Source organism: Phalacrocorax aristotelis, chromosome 18, assembly GCF_949628215.1.
Source record: "Phalacrocorax aristotelis chromosome 18, bGulAri2.1, whole genome shotgun sequence".
NCBI lineage: Eukaryota > Metazoa > Chordata > Aves > Suliformes > Phalacrocoracidae > Phalacrocorax > Phalacrocorax aristotelis.
The window spans coordinates 4,862,382-4,884,542 of record NC_134293.1 but is presented as its reverse complement, the minus strand read 5'-3'; the positions used below and the strand labels follow the sequence as shown (position 1 = coordinate 4,884,542).

Genomic DNA, 22,161 nt, shown 5'->3' with positions numbered 1-22,161 from the left:
TTGTAGTTGTATGTTTGATGCTTTGAAAGGTACTGGATTGACAGCTCTCATCCTTAAAGATGTAAGCCGCCTAGCTACAGAAGCAGTGGCAGCAGTGTGGAGTTTCTTCATGTGTTCTTAGGGCATGCAAGCCATGCATTAGAGGAGACCCAGAGTCTGTGCACCTTGTGGTTCATGACTGTCCTGCATTGATTGCCTATCAGAGTGCAATGAAGGCTAATTATGCAAGTGATTTGTGAGCATCTGTTGGGAGATAAGAATGCAGACTTAACTCTTACGTTGGGAAGATGCTGGAGGCTAACTTTCAGACACTGGGCTGTGACTTTATACTTTGCTGCTTCATCTTCAGGGGTCTCAGAAAGGTCCTGTCTTTATATAGCTCATGGTACTCGAACTGGAGTTGCTTGGAAAGCAAAGCAGTTGCTACCAGCACAAAAAGATTATTTTTTTGTGGTAGTAATTCTGTAATAGCAACAGTTTTATGGTCCTTCGTTACTAATGAGGGTGACGTCCTGGTAGTGAATGGCATTAGCCAGTCCATATGGAGGCCCCTGAGGGGTTTCACATGCTCTTGCTTGATGAGCCATGGTTTGGTCTTAGGGTTTGGCACTGGCTTTCCTAGCTTCTTCCTGGTTATGGTCTAAGTAAGTCTTACTCAGGTCTGCAGTAGTGCTTTTGGACCAGCTGTACTCTGGGCTGCATGTTGGAATCTGACTAGGACTCAGTACTTCAGCACAAAGCTGGTCACTCCGCATCAGGCCCCTGACCCTTGGGATGGTGTGCAGCTGTGCAGGGGGCTTGCAAAGGGATGGGGAATCTCCTGGGGTTGGAATGCCTCTGGGGCAGACTTATATTGAACCCTAGAAACACAAATGAATCCTCATGCCAGGACCTGCTATCGCCTTCTCATATTCTTCTGGATTGTTACTCCATGAAAAATCTCAGTTCTCATTAACTTCAGTCGCACGTTGGTGGGTAAAACTCCCAGTAAATTGCATTCCCAGGAAAAAGAATTTAAAAAAAACAACAAATGAGTCCTGTCTCTTTTTTCCTGTTTCCTAATTTTGCCTCAAAAAATCCTTGTCCCACGTAATGCTTTGAATCAGAATGAATGCCCACATTCCTCAAAGCAGGGTGAATTTAGGTATGACATGATTTTCAACAGGCTAGAGTTAGGTATCCTGCTTTTTAAGAGGCTAATTACAATACTATCTCCCCCCGTTTCTTTTTTTTTTTTAAAAACATAATGTGGTCTGTTACTGCCAAAAATATGTCCAAAGTAGCCACCCACAAAATAACTCTCAAAAGCAGAAACAGAGTCATAATTGTCCTCGAATGAGGCTGGGTTTCTTAAATCCTAATTTGTAAAGATATAGGGACCCTGGCATTCTTTCTTTCTGGCTCTCCTTTTTTCCCTTCCCCCCCCGCCCCTTTTTTGGTGTGTGGTGTGATTGTAAGTAACGCTTGCCTTAAGAATCTCATTATTTGAACACGGAGCCATATTTCCTCTGAGAATTCTGGAGTAGCTTTGAGCCGGGGCTGTTCATTTCTCAAGTAATCATGCTGGCGTGATGGAGAGAGAAAATGGCAGCTGTTCGCAGCTCAGGCCTTCAATTTTCTTCAGAGTCCAGTCACTCAAGTGTGTAATTACACGGGGGTGCCGGGGAGGCGTTAGGCCTTGTCAAAGAGCTGGTTTGAGGCTTTGCTCGCTGCCTTTGCCAATCAGTGCAGGCAAAAGCCAGTGCAACGCCAGCTACCTGCTTTATTTTGCTGTTGTCATCCTGATTATTTCTTGCTAAAATGGGACTGAAACTTTTTTGTCTAGTTTTTCACCTCTGTGCAAGCCATGTCTTGGTTACGGAGCCTTGCTGTGTCTTGGACATGGAGCCTTGCTGTGCTGGCCAGCACCAGGTTCTTCTCAGGGAGTGAGGGGAGCGCTGGGAAATAAGGAACACAGACGAATGTCAAAGACTGTTCCTTTTACCTTCCTGTGTAGTCATTCTTCCCACCACTGTTATTCCTACTCAAGTAAAGGCCAAAATCCCAGTTTGCTGGAACTTAAAACATGCCGGAGAGACCACGCTGCATGTGGTGGAAGAACAGCTGGGTTAGCTAGCCAGTGATCCGAGCACCATTTGTACGGCCTCGGCCAGCGCAGTGCCCGAGGCCTTGCAAACGGGCGTCCGCCCTCACACGAAGGCTGTGTCTCACAGACTTCTCAGACTGAGTGGGTAACGGGGGCCCAGGAGGGGCAACGTGCCTTTGGTCACAGTCTCATGTATGGTGCAGCTAGGGATTACCATCTGCTAAGTTACAGGTCGCACCGTTAACCGAAAGACCGTCATTCCTCTTTCTTCCGACTCGCGCTTCGTGTCCAAGGGACCCTGTGGCATGTTTGGTGTAATCATGGTGAAGGCTGTGGCATTTTATGGGTTGCCAAGCTATTTATGCAGGATGGTTTAAATTTTTCCTCCAAGGGCAAATGTCATGTCAAAATACCTTGATGCTTATGTCGCTGTTATTGATGTATCCCTAGGAATCCATTATTAACAAAGGGCTCTCAGGATGGTTTTAGTAATAGTGTTATGCTGCCATCATTCACCTTTCTTAGCTAGCAGGCGTTTAAGGCAGGATGGGAACTACTTCATCCTTCATATATTTGTTGAAATATAGTGTGATTTGAAGTTGTATGTTCATTTTATGAACTTAACTGACTGTTGTATGCCCATCCTAGCCTTAACTGGACAGAATCGCTTGTGGCGTGGCAGATGTCCTGTGTGCTATCACTTTTTTGTTACCTTGAGCAGTAACATTACAACACCCCGTATTTCAAGTATGATGAAGAAAGTTCTTGAATTATTCACTGTGAATTCATGCAGTGAACTGGAGAGGATAAATTTACAGAACTTTCTTAGGGAACAATCATTGTTTGTGGCCCAAGACTAGTTAATAGGGGACAACAATCTAGTAAGAGTCAGTAGCTTAGATTTTTTTTTTTTTTTTAATGAGAGTGATTTGACTGTGGTCTCTCTCCCTGAGAGATGTATGCCATCATTCCTAGAGCTGGCATCGTGCTGGTGTGGGGTTGGAGAGAAAGGGGTCAAGAGCAGTGTGGGGGAAAAGCTATTTAATTTAGGAATAGCATGTGCTGTTATTTGTTAGTCAGTCTATAGGAATTTTATTATTTGTATTTTTTTCTGGTTTTGTTTTTTACTTTATTTTCCCTGGCAGATGTATCAATCTAACCTGCTGCGCAGAATTTTCCCTCTTTCCCTTTCTGTTTCTTGGATCTTCATAGGGCCTTTTCTGAACTGGATGTGTTTAAAATCTCTTAAAACATGAAGGCACCAGCTCTCTTTCCTGTTGCAAATCCCTGTTTCATCTCACATTTTCCTCCTATGATTCATTTACCAAGAGAAAAGCTGTTAAGTGCTCTATAGAAGAAACACATTAGAGGCTCCTAGAGGGTTTCTAGCTTCAGGAGTGGGAGGGAAGAGGCTCACAAGCCAGTGTGAGTAGTTGGAAGACTGTGGGATTATTCATGGGAATTGAAACTATTTTTGGGAGAAAGCATGGATGAGAGTGCACCTCCTCTGTTCAGAGAAAAAAAACAGATTAAAGTCTTTCCTGTTTCCATTTTTTTGAATGACTGAATCCAAAAGAGTTTTGAAACAGCATTAACACTGAAAATTATGCTGTTCAGTTTTATTGTTGTATCCAGCCAATTTAGACAGTAAAGTAAGCTAGTGAACCTCTTCAGAACGAGGATTCTCTGAGTAGAAGAAATATTATGGAGTCAGTCCTGTATTGTGGCAGGAAACACCTTATATCATTTATGGTTTTAGTTAGCTTTGCTTAACCTTGTTAGAGGAATTTCAGGATTTTTTTTCTCTGGTGTTGCTGAAGCTGTACAAAGTGTGTGGTTGGTTTCTGGCTGTGGAGTTGTGGGGTTTGGTGTTTTTTTTTTGTTTTGAGGTGTTTTTTTAAAATGGACTTCAGGAGGTTCTCCCAGCAGTTAAACTCTCTGTTTGGTCACCTTTCATGGTGAAAGTTTGCTAATCTTTGCATGCTACACAAGGCATTTTGCTACAATTAAATGCTCTTCGAATTTTGCATTGCTGCTAGGGGAGACTTTGGGTACAAAGCTGAAACTGGGTAATGGGAAAACATTTTGCTTGAGTCTCTTTGACAAGTCAGTATTTCTCATGTGTTTGGATGCCAAAACACATGCTACAATTAAGAAAAAGGGTGGTTGTTCCAGTCTGTTCTTTTCTCTGTAGCTTTATTTTATATATGTAAAATTATTGAAAGCCTAATACTTGTACCCTTATCAGCACAGGATTACAGAATAATTTAGATAGGGACCTCTAGAGGTGATGTGGTCCAGCACCCGAGTGCATCTGTATACGTATTTCAGGTTTAAACTTCTTTGTAGGAGGATGAAAGATGGATTTCCTCTGTTATAAACATTTTCAGTTCTCTTTATTTTTAGGACCAGCTATGTGGCCGTGACCCCACCTTGACAGATGAGCTGATTAATATTCTGACAGAGCTGACCCAGCTCAGCAAGACGACCAACGCTAAAGTGGCCCTGCGAGCACGGCAGGTGAGGGAGCGTGTTTAGCAATCCAACCTGATCCCTGCTAGAGACACTGTGCCATTGCTGATCAGATCAATATGGACTGCTCCCATTTCGAGCTCGCTCTTTCGGAAAAGCTATATCTCTTGATGTTTATTTTGATTACTATGCAAATGTGAAGAGTAGATTACTGTGAGCAGCACTTGAACAATGAAGCTAATTAACCAATGATTAACCATTGTGACAGTCTAACAAAGGTTGCAGTGGATTCCCAATCACTGTAAAATTTGAAGTTATGATTACATTCCTTTGTCCTTGCTCTTCCAAAAAGTTTTGTCTGGCTCAAATAGGAGTAAATTGAGAGTAGCCTATGGTTTGTGCGATAGAGGAAGTCAAAATACATGGTCACTGTGGTTCCTTCCGGCTTTATAATCTGTGAACCCAACAACCACAGGCTGTCCGGAATATGCAGGCAGCTGGACAGTAAACAGCCAGGACGTGCTGGCTGGGTTCATCATCTACCTTACAGTTGTGCTTCAGTGTGTGCAGAGAACAGGGAGAGAAATTTACACAAGAACCAGATGTTCTTTGCAACTGCTAAGCAATTATTGTAAAGAATTATGTTGGTTTTCTGCAGGGTTTCTTTTAGCTTTTGAGTTGCATTTTGTCAATTTCTTTTTAAGCTGAAAATAATTGGAAGAACTCTTGGTACTGTCAATTCCAAGAGTCTAGTACAGATAATAATTTGAATGCCAGATATGCACCTGGATATTATTGTGAGCTTCCTCTTTAGCAGTTAGTCTGTAGCCAAGAAGGAGTGAGAGGGCATAATCATTCCATGGTAATGCTAACCCTGTAGTCTGATCACTCCTCTCGCTCCACAGTCCCTGTCTCCATTCTAAAAGTCTTCAGCAGGAAAGCTGACACTTTGGGGATCTCTCCTTTTATTTCAGAGCTTGACTATTGAAAATGAACGGGGCGTTTGAAGCTGCTCAGTGACCTTATGTTTTCTTCAGGATTGTATTTGTGTCCTTGAACCATTCAGTTATTGAACCTCTCAGCTGCATGCTGGGGATGGTGCTGCAGTCCTTGTGTATGTCTTTATGTTGCTCTTTCACTTCATTTTCCCCTGCAAGCTGCTTCCCCTTCCTATCTCCATATCCTTCATGTTGGGCATTTAATACCTGGCACCAGTGTCTCTTGCTTCCTCTGCTCGGAAGCTGTGAAAGGTGGTCTCCGTTGCTGGCCTCCCCACAGCTGCTGCCTGCCAGATCTGCTTTCCAATTAACAGCCGGTCAGGCAATCCCCAGGACTAGCAGCTCTGCAGTGCTAAATCACATGCACTGATGGAACTTGATTGAAGCTGTTCCTTTTCTCCGTGGGGAATTGCCAATAATACAAACCAAGCAGATACACAAATGAGGTTGGGGAGGGGAGAGAGTTTGCAGCATCACCCAGGTGCCACGGAATTCACAGGAGAAACCAGTCGCCTCTTCTGGGATGGAGCAGACTATTGCTGCCTTGGAGGCAACAGCCTCCTGCCAATGGCCCAGCATAGCTCCTTTCACTGATGCTCCTTGTGTTTGCTGTTTACCAGGTTCTCATTGCCTCCCATTTGCCATCCTACGAGCTGCGTCACAACCAGGTGGAGTCCATCTTCCTGTCTGCTATCGACATGTATGGGCACCAGTTCTGCATTGAGAACCTGCAGGTATCTACCAAACTACTCTCCTTGTTTCCCTGCTTTCTTCTCACTGATCTCAATGTTTCTGTAATAAATCTCACCTGTAGTCCCAAGGTCCATGTGGCTTTAAATTGTACTGGTTTCTAGCTTCCCCCTCAGTTTTGTGTTCATTCCTACACTGATTGACCTCATTGCAGTCTACACTTTCGTCAAGGTGGGGCAGCAGAGGGGGAGGTGCTGATCTCCTCTCTCTGGTGACCCACAACAGGACATGAAGAAATGGGATGAAGCTTCATCAGGGAAAGTTCAGATTGGGCATTAGGAAAAGGGTGGTCGGGCACTGGAACAAGCTCCGCAGGGAAATGGTCACAGCACCAAGCCTGTCAGAGTTCAAAGAGCATCTGGATGACACTCTTAGACATATGGTTTAGTTTTAGGTAGTCCTGCGAGGAGCAGGGAGTTGGACTCGATGATCCTGATGAGTCCTTTCTGCCTTGAGATATTCTGTGATTCTATGTTTTAATATCAAAAGGTCATAATCCTTGATGAACAACAGGAAAAGCATGGAAATCAGAACTAGTCAGGCTTGATTTGGGGTATTTGTATTTTTGCCTGATCCTGTTTGCAAGACAGGCAGTTCGCCTTTAAAACTGCTTAATGTGATCTCTTCTAGAAACTCATTTTGTCTGAGACATCCATCTTTGATGTGCTACCCAACTTTTTCTACCACAGTAACCAGGTGGTAAGAATGGCAGCTTTGGAGGTAAGTTTATTCCCATTTTAAAAAAAAAAAAAAAAAAAAAAAAAAATTTCTGTTGTTATTTTTTTTTCTTTTGAGTACTGTTACCAGTGCAAGAGTAAGAGAGCTGTAGGTTGTGTGGAATCTCACGTGCTTGGAGTCTGGCATTTAACAACATTAATATTTATAATTGACTGAAATTTCAGATTCGAGTTTTCTTCTTTGCATGAAGAAGACTTAGGTGGTTGGAAAGATTGAAAGTGAAGCTGCTGTCAGAGAATGTGGTCAGCCTACCCCGTGTAGCTTTGTGCTGATGGTTGTATCCTGCCAGACTGGCCTTCCTCAAAGAATAACTTCAAATTCTGGTTGATTTAGAGTTCTATGTAGATACTCATTTGGGGGTTTCTGTTTGTTTTTTAGTATTTTTTAAGTGTCTGGAATATTATTTGTCTTCTTTCTCTCTTTCTGCTTCCTTAGCACAGTTAAGCTGATCGAGTTTCTCTCTGACCAGGTGTACGTTCGAAGGGCATATATTGCCTATGAGTTAAACAGCGTCCAGCATCGCCAGCTGAAGGATAACACTTGTGTGGTGGAGTTCCAGTTCATGCTACCTACCTCCCATCCAAACAGGTCAGAGCACGTGTTCAGCTGCCTTTGGAATCAGAGGTTTATGAGGGGCTACATTCTATCTTGGCAAAGAAAACATGCAATAGAATTGGTGGAGAAAGGAAGAGTCCCACTGCCCCAAATAAGCACAAGTTGTTTAAGATAAAACCCTACATTACACAGTTCCTTCTCCTAAGTTATTTAAAACCTCCTGAGCTGTGGGTAGTACTTTCTGCAGTTTGTATTCATTTAAGTATGATACCGTTTTCATGTATTTTCTGATTTTTAAGTTCAGCTTGTGTAGTAACTTTCCTCTAGAACTTCACTTCTAGCTGAATCCCGAGCCTTCCAAAAGATACAATTCCAGACAGAATGTTCAATTACTCGGAATTTTAATAAGAACAGTCAGAGAGTCTCTGTCCCCTTCCTGCAGTGCTCCCCTGCCAGCCCTTTGTAACTGTTTGTGATTGGCTCTACTTTCAACCTGGCTTTACTGGATAAGGTGAAATCTTTTCTAGCATGTGTTTTTTTTGACTGAGAAGACCAAGATGCATGTATGAATGTCTTTTATATAGAAATGCTAGAGTTGACATACTTTGGCTTTCAGTCAGTATTTTTCAGAATGTATTTCTCGTGGCTGCAACCAAAAGCATCAACTATTCGCTACCCTGTCTTATAGAGGGTTGCGTCTCATTTTAAAAAAAACCCAACCAACCAAACTTGATTATCAGAACTTCTTCAGCATCTGTCAGGTTAGTCAGTTCCCATGTTTTTTCATTTGCAACAGGAACTCTGGAGGGTATTTTAGACGATATTTTATTTTTGTCCCAGGCAGGGGAGAGCGTGCTGGAGCCAAGAGGCGCAGTGAGTCTCCGTGGCCGCCGGGTGCCACTGTTGATCTGTGCTGGTTTGGCAGTATGGTACCAGTGCTATTTTTCTCCTTTGTTTCCAAACATCTTTTTCCTTATTTTATTTTTGGTGGGGCTGGGCAACAGGGTCCAGTCTCGCTTCATTGAGAATCCATCAGTACATTCTATGAAATGGTTTTCAGAATCTGGTTTGCTAGAAATGAATGACTGTCCTCAACAAGCAGCACAAAACACTCATGATACAAATGGGACATGCATTTGGTCTCATCTGTTTCCTACATTTCTAGAATATTTGTAAATAATTGCGTACTATTTTTAGTACACCTTTATAATACTCTCTCCCCCCCATTCTTTCTCCATTTCTTCTGTTTGCTGGTCTCAGTTACCTCTGTTGGTTGGGGGTTGTTTGGCCTGCCCATGCTGACCACTGCTCTATTACTGTGCGCAAGTTTAATTGGACAAGGTCAGCTGGAAGAGGAGAACTGTTACCTGCTTGGGGAACGGCTTCTTTGTCCTGAAATCTCCTCTCCCCTTTACGCTGAATTTGGTGGGGCAATGTTCTGAAGCTCAGTCCTGCTTCTCAACCATCAGCACTGCTGATGGTTGACTGAAAATGCATCGCAGTCCTTGTGCAGAGGCAAGCAGGCTTGGGGACAAAGTCACTGCTTGCATAGGCAAGTTCCTTTGAGTTGCACCTCTGTCTGTTAGCGATGAATTTGGCTCCTGTTGCTTGATGCAGCTTCTTGCAGTGTATACCTGCTTGTGCAGCTATCGTGTGGCTGGGTGCTGAAGCACAGCTGGTAGCAGGATACACAGGGTCTTAAATCAGCACCAAGTGTAGATTTAAGCTAGCTGTAAAGGCAGACCTTATGTTAAACCCAAGACGCAGAAATCTCAGAACTCTGATATTGTCTTGCTTAAGTCGTCTTTGTTGTTTTTGACCATGTTCTACGTCCATCATATGTTTTTCTGTATCTTCTGTAGCATGAACTTTTAGACTTCAAAGCTGAAAATGCATTCCAAGAACAAACCCCAAAGCCAGAATATCCCAGCTGACCAAGCAAAATGTCCCTTGAGGCTCTACGGGGTTGGGCTGTGGTAAACCAGGATTAGATACCAGAGAGCCTTTAAGAGAGCATTCTCTTTTGGAGCTGGTGTTAGTTGTATGATGCCACACATTTTTCAGCACTTTATCAGATATTTTTAAGCCCTTGTACCTTTTGTGTCTGATTTCTGTGAACATTTAAGGGCCTGAATTTTACTGGAGCAAATATTCATGTAGAGAAAATTGCAAACTGATAATGGTTGCTGTATTTAAATTCTTTGTTATTGGCATTTAACCCCGCTATGCCTTCACTTAATTGTAACAGAAACAATCACAGTCACTCCTTATGATCTGACTAATCACAGCTAGGGACTTTGTATTTTTGGCTGCTGAATGATTGCCATCAGCTACCCACAGGAAAGCTTTACATGGAAGCAGAGAAGAAGGAAAAACTGTTAAATCTGCTAACAAAGTCATAGAAATGCAACCTGCTCCTGGTGGGTTTTGTGGGCAGAAACTGTTTTGGGAATTATTTGTTTAAATTAATAGAAAACATCCTGTTGTAAGAATCCCCACTGATCCCGAGTGCAAGCGTGAGACATGGAGAAAAACTGCTTATAATTGAAACCGTAGAGGGCTTTATAGATCAAAACCAGCATTCCTTATTGCCCGGTGCAAGGCAGATGAGGAGTACAGTGTAACCATCTGGTGCCTTTTGCAGTAAATGGAGTTTGCAAGCCCTCGCCAAGTAGAGGACGTTGCAGTAATCCAATCTGGAGGAAGCGATACAAGGGTGTCTACGGGATGCTGATCGCTACATGCTGCAGCAGGGTACTGCAAACAAATGCTTATGTGCAGAGCCCCTTGCATTTGGATAACCTGCCTCTTTCAGTCATCTAGAGTCCTGGTGAGAAAAGATGTGAGAAAGAAATGAGCCCTGTTCTGAGCTCTTCTTTGCTTCCCTCTTGTTCAGACTGCCCTGCTGAGATGGGAAGCTGGTGGAATATTGACTGGTGTTTAGAGAGTTCAGCTTCCTTTGTGAGAGTGGCAAGCCAGGTGACAGGCACTGAAAGGCCTTTCTTAGGTGTTCAGCACATGAAACAGTGCTTGCCTAATCTTAGCTTAAAATCTTCTGTTCAAAGAAACATTGTGTGTCTAGGAGAGGGAGAGGGAATTATAGTGCTTTTTCAACAGGAGAAGTTTTTTTTTTTCTAATAATCCCCCTCTCCTCTTCTGCTTTCAAACAGCCTTTCTTATGTCTGAAGCTGTAAGGTTTAAATTAAACTGGGACATTGTCTGCTGTAGCCAGCTTTTGGAGCCTGCTGCAGAATCGTGCTGCTGCTCTGCTCCTCCTAAAGCATCCCCTTTTCTCCAGCTCACTGCATTCCCCCAGCCAGGTTGTTCAGCTGCTGTCTTGATCTTTCCTTCCCCAGTAGCAGATGTGCTGGAGGATCAGAAGGGAAGAACTCAGAGGTAAATGTGTTCCCACAAATCAGATCCCTCTTTTACTCAGAAGTAAACGTGTGCCTCTGTCAGATGGTAAGGCAATTGCTGACAAGGGTGGCTTAGAGACACTAGATATATCTTTATTTTGAGCTATGGCAATGATAGCACAGGGCTCTGCCTTCTGAATATTTTGAGCCCCAAAGGAAATTGAAGCATAACCCAGCCTGTTTTGTTCACTGTGATGCCTTAGCCATGCCTTCCCAATCCATCCATGCATTGAGCTCACACCTTCCTTTTGTCCCACGTGCCACCCCTAACTGCCACGCTTGGCCTTGAGACGCCCTGGGGAACCTTGAGTCGGGATGTACCACTGGAAGGTGGAAGTGAAAGAAGGTTTTAGTCCTGCAGATTAAAACTTTAAGTTGTGATAATTGGCTTAGTTAGCCTTAAATCAAGTTTTACTTTTGAAACTTGATAAATAAGATGTCTGATACCAGCTAACCCTAGTTGCAGTTGGAGTTGGGAATGCACACAACTTGGCAGGCATGGGCATACAGGCAAGTGCCTTATTTAGACTTGTCTAGGTTGAATTCATTCTTGGGACGGCATCCTCCTGTCTGTGATGCTTCCAAGGGTGGAATTCAAGTCTAGTCATTGGTTGCTTTGTATTTCCAAGGGTATCAATACAGATGTCTCAGCTATCTTGTGCTTTTGCCCAGTATCTCCTCCTTCTGTGCCTGTGGATGTTTGTTGACACCTTACTTAGACCTTGGTGTTGCTGATTTCAAGGCTTAAGAGTGGTGCATGATCTCTCTCCCTTGCTGTCTCTTGATGTTTTATCATCTATGGAGTATTTTGGTTGTTCTTTTTTGTCAGCCTCTTCTTTAGCTTACAGGTAGAAACCATTTTGAAGGCTGAAGGCCAAATTAAATATTGCTCTTTCCAAACAGTCCTTTTTGCAGAAGAATACGAAACAAACAGTCGTTTATGCTTAGAGCAGTGTTTATTGGTTCCTTCCTACTATCTTTTTACCATGATATAACATTTGAATTTTTGAGAAAATGGAAGCATTTTCTGTTGACTAAAGTAGTTGCTAAAACAGCCTCTTGCATCAGTCTTCGGATTGCTAGTACTGAATCAGCTATGCTGCTTTGGACTCTTAACCGTACAAGCCTGGAGACCTGAGTGTAAAACTTGTAGTGTGTCATTAGGTAGCCTGAGGTTCCCTCCTTGTTGCGGGAGACTGGCTGATACCAGGAGGGAGGAGGGGACAATTATTCCAGGACACCTGTAAATCCCTGCAGTTTCGTGCTGAGGGTTTGATGTTAATTAGACAGCAGGCAGCAGTAATGTGTTGCAGTTCCCTTGGCTTGCCTGTTTCAGAAAGGGCAAAATCTTCCAACAGAGCAAAGAAGGGGCTGTTGAAGGGGCAGCAAACTGAATGGAACGACGATAATTTTATGCAAATTGGACTTCAGTAGCAGATTCAGCTTGGCTGAATCACAGAGGGAGCAGAAGAATAAGGAAAGAAAGAGGGAGAGGAAAAACCCAATCAAAATGTATGGTTTGAGGCATGTTTCACAGCCTTCTGTTTAGATTCTTCTACAGAAATGAAGAAACATACGAGGAATGCCACTGGTCACAGCCAGTGGAATTGCTCTTTCTCCTGTGGTACTGCTGTTAATAACTACAAGTGGGTTATTCAGCCGACCTCTGCTGATTCCGCTTTGCTGCCTGATTTCAAAAGCTTTGCCCTGCGCTGGCACTCAATCACAGCTTGATATAACCAGTGGTGCTTTGCATGCATTGCCATCATTTTCATAGGGGAATGCTCTTGTTTAAAAAAAAAAGAAGGGGGGGGGCAAGGGGAAGCAAATCCAGATTCAACCAGGAGGTGCAGGGGAGAGCTAAGGGGATTTTTGTTTGCTTGAGCAGGAGGAGTAATTGTAGCAGTAGAGCTCGCACCAGTATGGAGCAGATTCCTAGTGAGATCAGCTTCCCCGGTCGAGAAGAGCCTTTTAAAAAGTTCAAAAGAGACAGGGATAAGGGCTGGTGCTGGTGCGGTGAGAAGGTTTCTGATCCTGTGATCAGAAATGGAGTTGGCTGTGGAGAACACTGCGGGCACGTGCTCCATCAGCTGGGCCTTTATTCAGCTCCTAAAATCGTGGTGCTGCTCATTGCTCTGATGCTGCCATAAGGCCGAGCAGGCTGGCTTGCAGCTGGTGTTTTATTTCTCAGAACTGCAGAGCTGTAGCTCAGGGAGTGGACAGGAATGCCTTTTCACAAGGCCTGATTGTGCTGCAAATATCAAACCTTTACCTCTTAGTGCCTTTCAGGGGCAAGTGACAATCCGGCTCCTGATGCGGAAAAGCCCTCCACAGCTATGATGACCTGTAGATACAAAGCCAGCCCCACAGTGTGCAGCCTGAAGACTATGCCTCCGTTCTTTTCTGAGATCTCCAGCCACTGGGTCTTTTCCTTTCCTCATTGTGATTCTTGCCACAATCTCTTCAGCTCCATACTGAGTGCCTTGAGACCAGTTCCTGGGGCAAGGCAACAGGGTGCCTTTTTTGACACGGAAAGGAACATTTGTTATGCTGGGTTTTTCTGTCTATTTTCTTGAAATCATTCCAGGGACCGCTACACAAATGTACCAGGTGGAGGAACTGCCAGTCCTCTCCAGACTATTTTTTTTCCAGTTGAAGTAGATCACATGCAGCTTTCCCACCATTTGCCAAGCTAAAAAAAGAAGTCTCAACACCCTGAGGCCTCATGGCCCTTTCGGTCCTAACCACAGGCTCTACAGCACAGTGACTCTCCCCACGGCCTCCAGATGAAATTAAATGCTTGTGTTATTTGCCATTGAACAGATATGTCTTCAGGCCATTTTGTGCTTTCTCCTGTATGGCTTAAGGAGATCATGGGAACTTTTTGTGCCTCTACCAGTAATGCACCAAACATACAACCTTGTAGTGAATGTGACTCTGCTGTGACAAAACGAGTTTGAGAGCAGGACCAGGTGCAGTCAGTGTATTTAACGGTGCGACCACGGAAGTACACTGGTCATTAAGTACCGAGACTTCATGCCCAGTAATTTGGGGTCTTGCCAATGGTCAAGGATGTTAAGAAAGTCTGTGGTTTGATCTCCTGCAGGTTTCTGCAGGGAAGGGGAGGGTGAATGTCCACGCTTCCTGAAGCTTTGCTTTCAATCTTTCCGTGTTTGCTAATCTCTTTGCACAAGCCTCCTGTGTGCATGTATTTTTTTTTTTCAACTTAATCTTCACTATTTTGAATGTCAGATCACAGCAATTTCTATGTCTCGCATGGAGCAATATGCCACCTTATGCTTTCATGAATGTAGCTAGACTGTGCTGTTCTTATGCTGGTGTGAAAATGTGTCGCTCGCCTTCTTTGTCTTATGTGTATCACTAAGCGTCCGTCTGCATGCAAAAATGTGAAGAGTTGGGCTGATGTTACAAAAGGAACTCTAAAATTTTCCTAAAATTAGCTTTAGGTTCTGCTTGTTCTTTTTGGTATTCAAGGCCTTGAATGCTGAAAATTCAAAGTATTACATGGTCTTTATGTGTGCGTTTGCTTTACTACTGCATTGTTGGGGGAGCCAGCGCATGGGCTGCTGCTTAGCATAGAGGTTTGGCAGTGAGGATTTGGCTTGTTTTTCTGAACCTGTTGCAATCTTCCTGTGTGATACGGTCACTTTTTGCATCTGTGCTGTTTGTCCTTTTGTCAGGGAGTGCAAACTCCCCCCTCTGGTCTTGCTTGTGAAGCTCACTTGGCGTATGCAAAGGGCCTGAAGCGGGTACGATGAGAGATGCTATAGGAACACAGGGTACCTTGCAAATACAGTGTGTTTTCCTGGGGTGATTATTTGCATGTTTCGTGCATGGTCTGTGCTCATTCCTGTGGCAGCCGTGGCAAGCGAAGTCAGGTGGTGGGTGCCTTCTCAGGGTCAATGAAATTGAATTCTGCCTGATACCTGATGGTGGACAAATTTTGGTTTAGTAAATTGTAAACTTGTTGCTGGTCTGTGTATCAGCTTGATTATAGTTCTGTATTATGGCTTTCACTAACCAATCTGTAACTAACTGTGGTTGTTTGATTACAGAGGGAACATCCCCACGCTAAACAGGTATGGTACTTGTCATCTTTTAAAACTTGAAAAGACAGACTAGAAAGAAGTAGCCTAATACTTAATGTTTTAACATGTTTTGTTTTAGTGCCCTTATCTTGGGAAACTCTCAAACATAACTCCTTTTTTTTCCTTCCCTTTTCCTCTCCCTTTGTCTAAAACATGTTTTCAGCTTTTCTTTACCCTTTAAAAAAAGCTTTGCATGCAGCAATCTTTAAAATTAAATTTGTCAGGTGACTCAGCTCATCTGCAGTATGGTACACGGCAAACTTCTAGCAGAATGCTGTTTCTAGGGTCTCTTTTTTGGAACTGGATTCCCAGCTGTTGACCCTCTGGTAGGGTGTCGCAGTGAAACAGGCAGTTACTCCTAGCCGATAGCATACCTGTTGCTACTCTCGTTTCTTGCAACTAGCTTAGAATTTGTCGAGGCTGTTTCACCTCCCTCATGCCATAGATGAATCTACATCTCAAACAGCTGACAGCATGTTTTGTTGTGTTTTGGATGCTAATTTTTTTCTCCCATGTCTCAGTTGAAAAGTATTTCTTGTTTTAAATAATACATGAAAAATGTCTGCTGTCTTTTTGTTTAGTTACTGTTCTGTGGTATTTTTTGTATTAGTTGTAAGAAATGTACACCAAGGCATGTCCTGAAAAATTTTTCTCTTTCAAAACATGAATACCTATTATTTATTACTGCTTACGAGCCTATTTAGGGAAAACTAGTAAAAATGGGCTTGAAAGTCTCATGGCTCTTAATCAGAGATAAATTACGGAAACATAGAGTGACTTTAAACATGGAGAGCTATTAATCAAACTGATGGTACTTTAGACTTGTTAACAGTATACTTAGGACCATATGACAATGGTTTTTCTGTACATGGAAAGAAAGAAACCTTAGTAAAGCCAGTAGGTAGCGGTGTCAGCAATCCACAGTTCGGTCCTGAATCTGCGTGACTGGCAGCGGTGCCGTGGCCGGCATGGCTGGCCTGCCAGCTCTGCCTCTGGCGTCTGATCCCGCACGGCAGTTGAGCATCTTTTTGACTTCACAAGTTGTAAGTCAAGCATGTGCTGTGCTGAATCAGCGCCCTGATTTTTTTTTCCCCGTTGCCTTCTGCCTCCCGTTGTGGCACCAGTTGGGGAGGACAGAAACTTAACTTTGTTAATGTCTTCCTAAGCCCCGGGGAGAGCGAAGCGAGTGAGAGTGCACTGTTCCTGTGTCGCAGAGCGCTGCCATGTGCCAGCTTGGCATTTCTGTCTCTGCAGAGCCAGCTTGAAGGTCTCACCATGTTGCAGGGAGCTTTTGAAGTAGGTCCCTCAGTGAATTAAGATGACTCTGTAGCACAGTTCAGAAACTAGAAATAATTATTGCAGAGAAGGCAAAACCCAATTCTAGTAGCTAGGGAAAGGACGTATAGTCAGTTGTATGCTTTTTATTTACTGTGTGAGAAACTTCCTCTGCTAGTCTTGACTGTAACACCGTGGGTCTTTAAAAAAAACATAAAAATAATAACAGTAGTCCAAACCCCAGAATAACATAAACTGTTTCTCAGCTGGTGTGTGCTGTCGCAGCAGTTGAACTGTATGAGAAGTCAGTGATACTTTAATATATTCAGGATCTTGCACTCTTCCAGGAAGGAATGCTGACCTTTAGCAAATGGTGCTCCTGCTTTAAATAGAAGTCTCTTACTCAGTGCCTTCCTCTGAGCTTGTGTAAATCTGTTCCAGCCCCCCTCACTTCAATAAGGAATTGGTCCTGTGTGAGTGATGTGTGTAGTGCAGTGTATCTCAGTGCTGGAACAGCAGACATCAGGCATGAGTATGACAGTAGTAAGAGTCTGGAGCTGTCTTCCTTGCTCCTTAAGATAGATGTGTTCTGTGGCCAACTGCTTGCATTTAGCAGCTACCACCCTATAGCAATCAAAACTGAGCAAAATAAAGGAGTGGGGGGAGTTGCAATGTTTTTAAAGTATGGATTAAATTAGGTGGAGGAGCACATTAATTTGGTCAGCAGTTAAAGTGGAAGGCACTGTAACAGGACTTCATCTAGGGTAGGAACATTAGTGTAAGACTATAGAAAACCCCGTTTCCAGTATAGGATTTTAGAGAGGTCACTGTACCACACTGCATTTGAGGAGCATAAATTATGGTATGACCAGAAAAACTGTGGAAGCAATAAGATAATATAGCTTGGTACACTTCAACTTAATTTGTAAAAATTTACTAAATCTTTAAAGTGTCAAAGCTTAGAATTACTGTTGTTTATCTCAGTATTCCACCTGTAAAGCAAAACATACATACAGGAGGGAAAAAACGTTCAGCTTTATGTGGTCATAATTCAGCTATCATCTGAAGAAACTCCTTAAAAAGTACTTGTTTTAAAGGGTTATAACATTAGTTCCTAACTCTTTTAACTGTTCCTGCACATTGGCACAATGTCCAGGTAAGGGCATTAATGGCGCCAGAGGCGTGCCAGCATTGCAGGGGCTTGGGAGAAGACAGCACAGCAGGTCTGGTGTGCTGAAGAATCTAACAAATCATACAACGGTTATATTGGACAAACAGCCACGCTTCAAGTGGTCGTAGCATACGCACATGCACAAATCTTTTTCCAGTGATACCCTTCTCTCCCTTGTCGTTACTAACTGTGATCTTATTGAATTGCCATTTAGAATGTCCTTCTCTTCCAACCTCAATCACTACGGGATGGTCCATGTAGCTAGTGTGAGTGATGTACTGCTAGACAATTCATTCACTCCACCGTGCCAGCGGATGGGTGGAATGGTCTCCTTCCGCACGTTTGAAGATTTTGTCAGGTATGTGGGGAAGGGTGATGGTTGTTTTGTTGCCAGCTTCCTAGGTGGGCCTAAATAGAACTGGACAAAATCTTTGCCTTGTCTAGAGTCAGGTTTAAAGTGGTCCTGAGCTTGTTTGTTAAGTTACTGGAGTTTCAGGTGGAAGTTTGTTTAGATGCCCTTGTCTGTCTCCTTGAGATAACTGAAAGTTTCAGACTGCTTTAAGAGTAGTTTGCAGCCATAAGGATCAGCATCTTGAATTTCTGCTGATTTGAGATCATTTGCAAATGTGCTGATTTCTTCTAACGCTCTTGGTCACGCATATATGTATCTATATGGGAGGATGTGTTCTTTATGCTTTCAACCTTTTAAGGGTAGGCAGAAAAACCCCAGCAGAGCCCGTAGCAGTTGTAAAGGCCTGCAACCATAAGATCTCTGACAAATGTTAGAAGATCGAGGCTCTGCGTAGGTTTGAGGGGTGGAAGAGGTATTGCCTCCTCATCTTTTGAGTTTCAGTCCTGCAAAGGGAAGGAGTCCTTTTCTCTCCCTCCCCTCCTTAGCAACTTGATTTGTGGGTTTTAGTGCTATACGCTTTCACTGGGCCAGCAGCAGTGTGTTGATGACTAATACCTCTCTGGTGTATTTCAGAATCTTTGACGAAGTGATGGGTTGCTTCTGCGACTCGCCTCCCCAGAGCCCAACCTTCCCCGAAGCTGGCCATGCTTCCTTGTATGACGAAGACAAGGTATGGTAGTTTTTTCTCTTGAGATTGCTCTCAGGTTGGAAGTAGAAGGCGTGCAGAATGCTGCAGTGACCGCAGGGTAGTTACTTTTCAGTAGTTCGAGTGCTAGAAGCAGGAGTTAAGAGCTTTATGTATTTATGTATGTGATTTGTTTGCTTCTTCCACAGCAGGTGATTCAAAGTAGGTGGCCATTTTCTGACTCTGTTCTGAAACGACGACTCTGTCTCTTACTCTCCATGTAAATTTAGTTTGTAGCTTTTAACATCAGCAGAATTACTGCATCCACAGCAGCGTAACTGAGAGTTTAGACCCATGATTAATTTTCCAGACTTCTGTGCATCGGAGTGTTGAACTGCATATTCAACTGCCCTCACCTTAAGCCTGACTTGCCTTATATTCTATCTTACACTCTTCCTAGTCACGTTACATTCTGATTCTAGCCTCTGTTCTACCTCTTAGAACTGGTTTTAGGAGGAACAGATGAGGAACCCCTCAATTTTTGCATTGATGTGGAGAACAGGTGTAGAGGAAGCAGATGGTTTATAATCCCTAAGTGATAGAAGACCAGTGTCCCTTAGAGACACAGGTAGCTGCTCCACTGCTCTGTCCTGCCCCCAACAGCAGGAAGCTCTGTTGGAATTCAGTCTGTGCCCAGAACAGGGCTTGGTTTTAAACTGATCCATTGATCTTGATGTCTGTAAGTACTGTAGCCTTGTTGCAGAATATTACTGTCAACCTTAATGTCCTCAGATCTCTCTCTTTACCTCCCCCTCACCTCACCAAGGATAATTTCCTATTTATACTCAGTTTTTCAGTTAACCACAGGTTCTTAAATGCTAAATTTGTCATTTCTCAGAGCTCCAATGTGATTGATGCTTCCACATTATTTCATTTTCTTGTAGATTATGAAAACACACATTGTTTTGCTCCTACACTTTGAATTTGCTTAATTTCATTACATTACTCGATGCCAAAGTCCTCTAACATCCTGCCTGTACTGCATCTTGTAAAGAGAGGACCTGACCCTGCATTCTTTCTGCATCCAAATGAAGCACACTTGACTTAGCCAAGTCAGATGTGCCTGTCAGAATTGGATTCTCCAAATGAAGCGCCTGTTTGCTGTTTGTGGCTATTAACTCTTACTTCTGTGAAAGTGCAAATCTGTGAGGCTGCTAGGTCAAAGATTTCCCTCACAGTTTTCCTTGGTTTACAGCATGCTCTGCTGAGGTCATTTTTCCCTGGGGCATGTGTATTTTAGAGTTGTATTTAGGGAGCCTCTTTTGAGAACTCACAGGCGTTAAGTTGTTTACTGTTTATTTATGGGGAATATTTTCTTTAAACTGCAGACTGCCCGCGAGGAGCCCATTCACATTCTTAATGTTGCTATTAAAACAGACAGTGACGTTGATGATGATGGGCTGGCAGCCATGTTCAGAGAGTTCACGCAAAGCAAGGTAAGTTGCCTTGATTCTCTCCCTGGAACTGTGTGATTGTGCAGCACAGTTCTGTCTGCTTTGGGAAATGCCAGTATGTTCCTCATTTTTTTTGTTTGGTTGGTTTGGTTTTTTTCAAAACAGATAAATGCAACAGTTACATCCTTAATTTATCCCATCTAGAACCTTACCACTTCTTTGGCTGGATGTAGCTGCACCTTTCTGAAGCCTCCAGGTCATTGTTTCTCTTTGCAGTGCATTCTAATCCACCAGGTCAAGACTTCTTCCCTTTAATTTCTGATAGAGTAAAAGACCTTTAAGGTTTTAAATGCATCAGGTCAATCTTCAGTATCTATCTCCAGATGCCCTGAAAAAATGTGCTGTATCCCTCTCCATGGTGGTAAAGGTGTTCTGTGAGGAACAGAGGCATGGAAAGTGACAATAAAATGGCCTGTGTTTTCTGTATCACAATAGTCTTAATGCAATTAAAATTAGTTCTCCTTGTTGTTGGTATGCTGGAGCATCCACCTAGTGTGGTATTTCTGGCACAAGGTGGAATTGATTTAGTATGTTCTGTTGCTCCTTCATAGGTATGGGATACCTATGATACGCTTTAGAGTACCAAATGTTAGTCCTGTGGCCAGCTATGAGGCCACATGGGTTGGGGATAGGCTCCTCGTGTCCACTCTGCCCTCTGGTGTCTGCCTGCGCTTGCTTTTCTCATTGGTGTGAAGAACTCAACTGGCTTGTGGATGTGACGAGCCCATCAGGCACTGGGACCCTGCTGCATCTGTGGTACCTGCAATGACTACGGGGGGACTGAGCAAGTAGTTTCTAACTTCGCTTCCCAGCGTGGGAGGTGGTAATACATTCTGCAGAAATGAGGGGTTCCAAACGGGGACTGGTCTCCACGCGGCTTCAGCAGCTTCCTGTCTCTTTAAGCAAAGAAAATAATCAAATATAAAAATTAAAACTCGTTCTGCTTTTCATCTGCTTGATCATGCTCCAGGCGTTTTATGGGAGGGGATAAAAGGAAAGAAATAAAAAAAAATATTCCAAAACACATTAAACTATCAAGTAGGTTGATCCAAATTGTCCAAATAATCTTCTAGTCCCAGCATGTTGTGTGTGTTTTTTTTAATAGAAATTAGGATCATATACTTGTAAATGACTTGTGGAGGAGATTGAGGCAGTCAGTGTAAATGGAGTTTCTCCAGGTGCTGATGGCTAATCGCTCTGTAATAGCTGTGGACTTGCTGTGAGACCCACATTATTACGATGTAATCAGAATCCTGTTGCTATGCTGTTATTGTCTGCCACTTGTGGAATTTTAAAAGCAATAACAATTCTTGCTTTTTAAATCATGGCATTATTAAAGTTATTTTCTTCCTCTTGCCATGAATATAGTCACTGATGCTCATTTTCAAAGGGCTTAACCTTAGTAAAACATTTCAGTCTGTGCCGAAAGGGGTTGTTTTGTTCCTGGTCTAGCTGAGTTCTTGTTTCTTTTTTGTTCCACTTTTCTTTTTTTTCTTTTCTCTTTGCTTTTAAATTGGAAGAAGGAGGAGAAAGGAAAAAGTTTTAGAAAGAGGAGCAGAATTATGAGATCTTAACACTTCAAAAGATCAGTGGTGTGGCGAATGCTGATGGCAGCGCTCATTTGAAATGTGGCTTAGTGGAATTTGATAAAGATGCAACCAGAATGGATATTCTCTCATCTATTTGAAAAGACTAAGTAACACCTGTCATTTAGCACCTTTGCAATATTGACACATCCGTCCCTTGGCCTGGCTTGTCTGTGTGCTTATTGTGCCAAAATCAAGTATGTGCTACAGGCTTCCTTTGGTTAGTTCCTTTAAAACTCATTTTCCATCATTTTCCATGGCCTTACTGTGCCTAAACTGTGCTCCCTTCAAAAAGTCATCTTTGCAAAAAAGGCTTTGGCAAATGAACACGAATATTTCCTGCAAGACTTGTATAGGACTCTTCTGCTTTACTGGTTAGCAAGGCTCAGCTGGAATACCGTGTTCTTGTGATTTGGTTACTTCTCTCTTCAGATGTAAGGTATTAGCTTGTGTG

General features: G+C 43.1%; 1 protein-coding gene across 2 annotated transcripts in view; it reads left to right on the top strand.

Annotated features, from left to right (window-relative positions):
• The window catches only part of ACACA (acetyl-CoA carboxylase alpha), a 138,278-nt gene that overhangs the window by 41,311 nt on the left and 74,806 nt on the right, over positions 1–22,161 (top strand). For both annotated transcript variants that reach the window (XM_075113150.1, XM_075113149.1), the window contains 8 exons: positions 4,493–4,606; positions 6,177–6,290; positions 6,937–7,026; positions 7,514–7,632; positions 15,092–15,115; positions 17,785–17,928; positions 18,556–18,652; positions 19,996–20,103. In XM_075113150.1, coding sequence (XP_074969251.1) covers positions 4,493–4,606; positions 6,177–6,290; positions 6,937–7,026; positions 7,514–7,632; positions 15,092–15,115; positions 17,785–17,928; positions 18,556–18,652; positions 19,996–20,103 — 810 coding nt within the window. The remainder of the gene's footprint in view (positions 1–4,492; positions 4,607–6,176; positions 6,291–6,936; positions 7,027–7,513; positions 7,633–15,091; positions 15,116–17,784; positions 17,929–18,555; positions 18,653–19,995; positions 20,104–22,161) is intronic.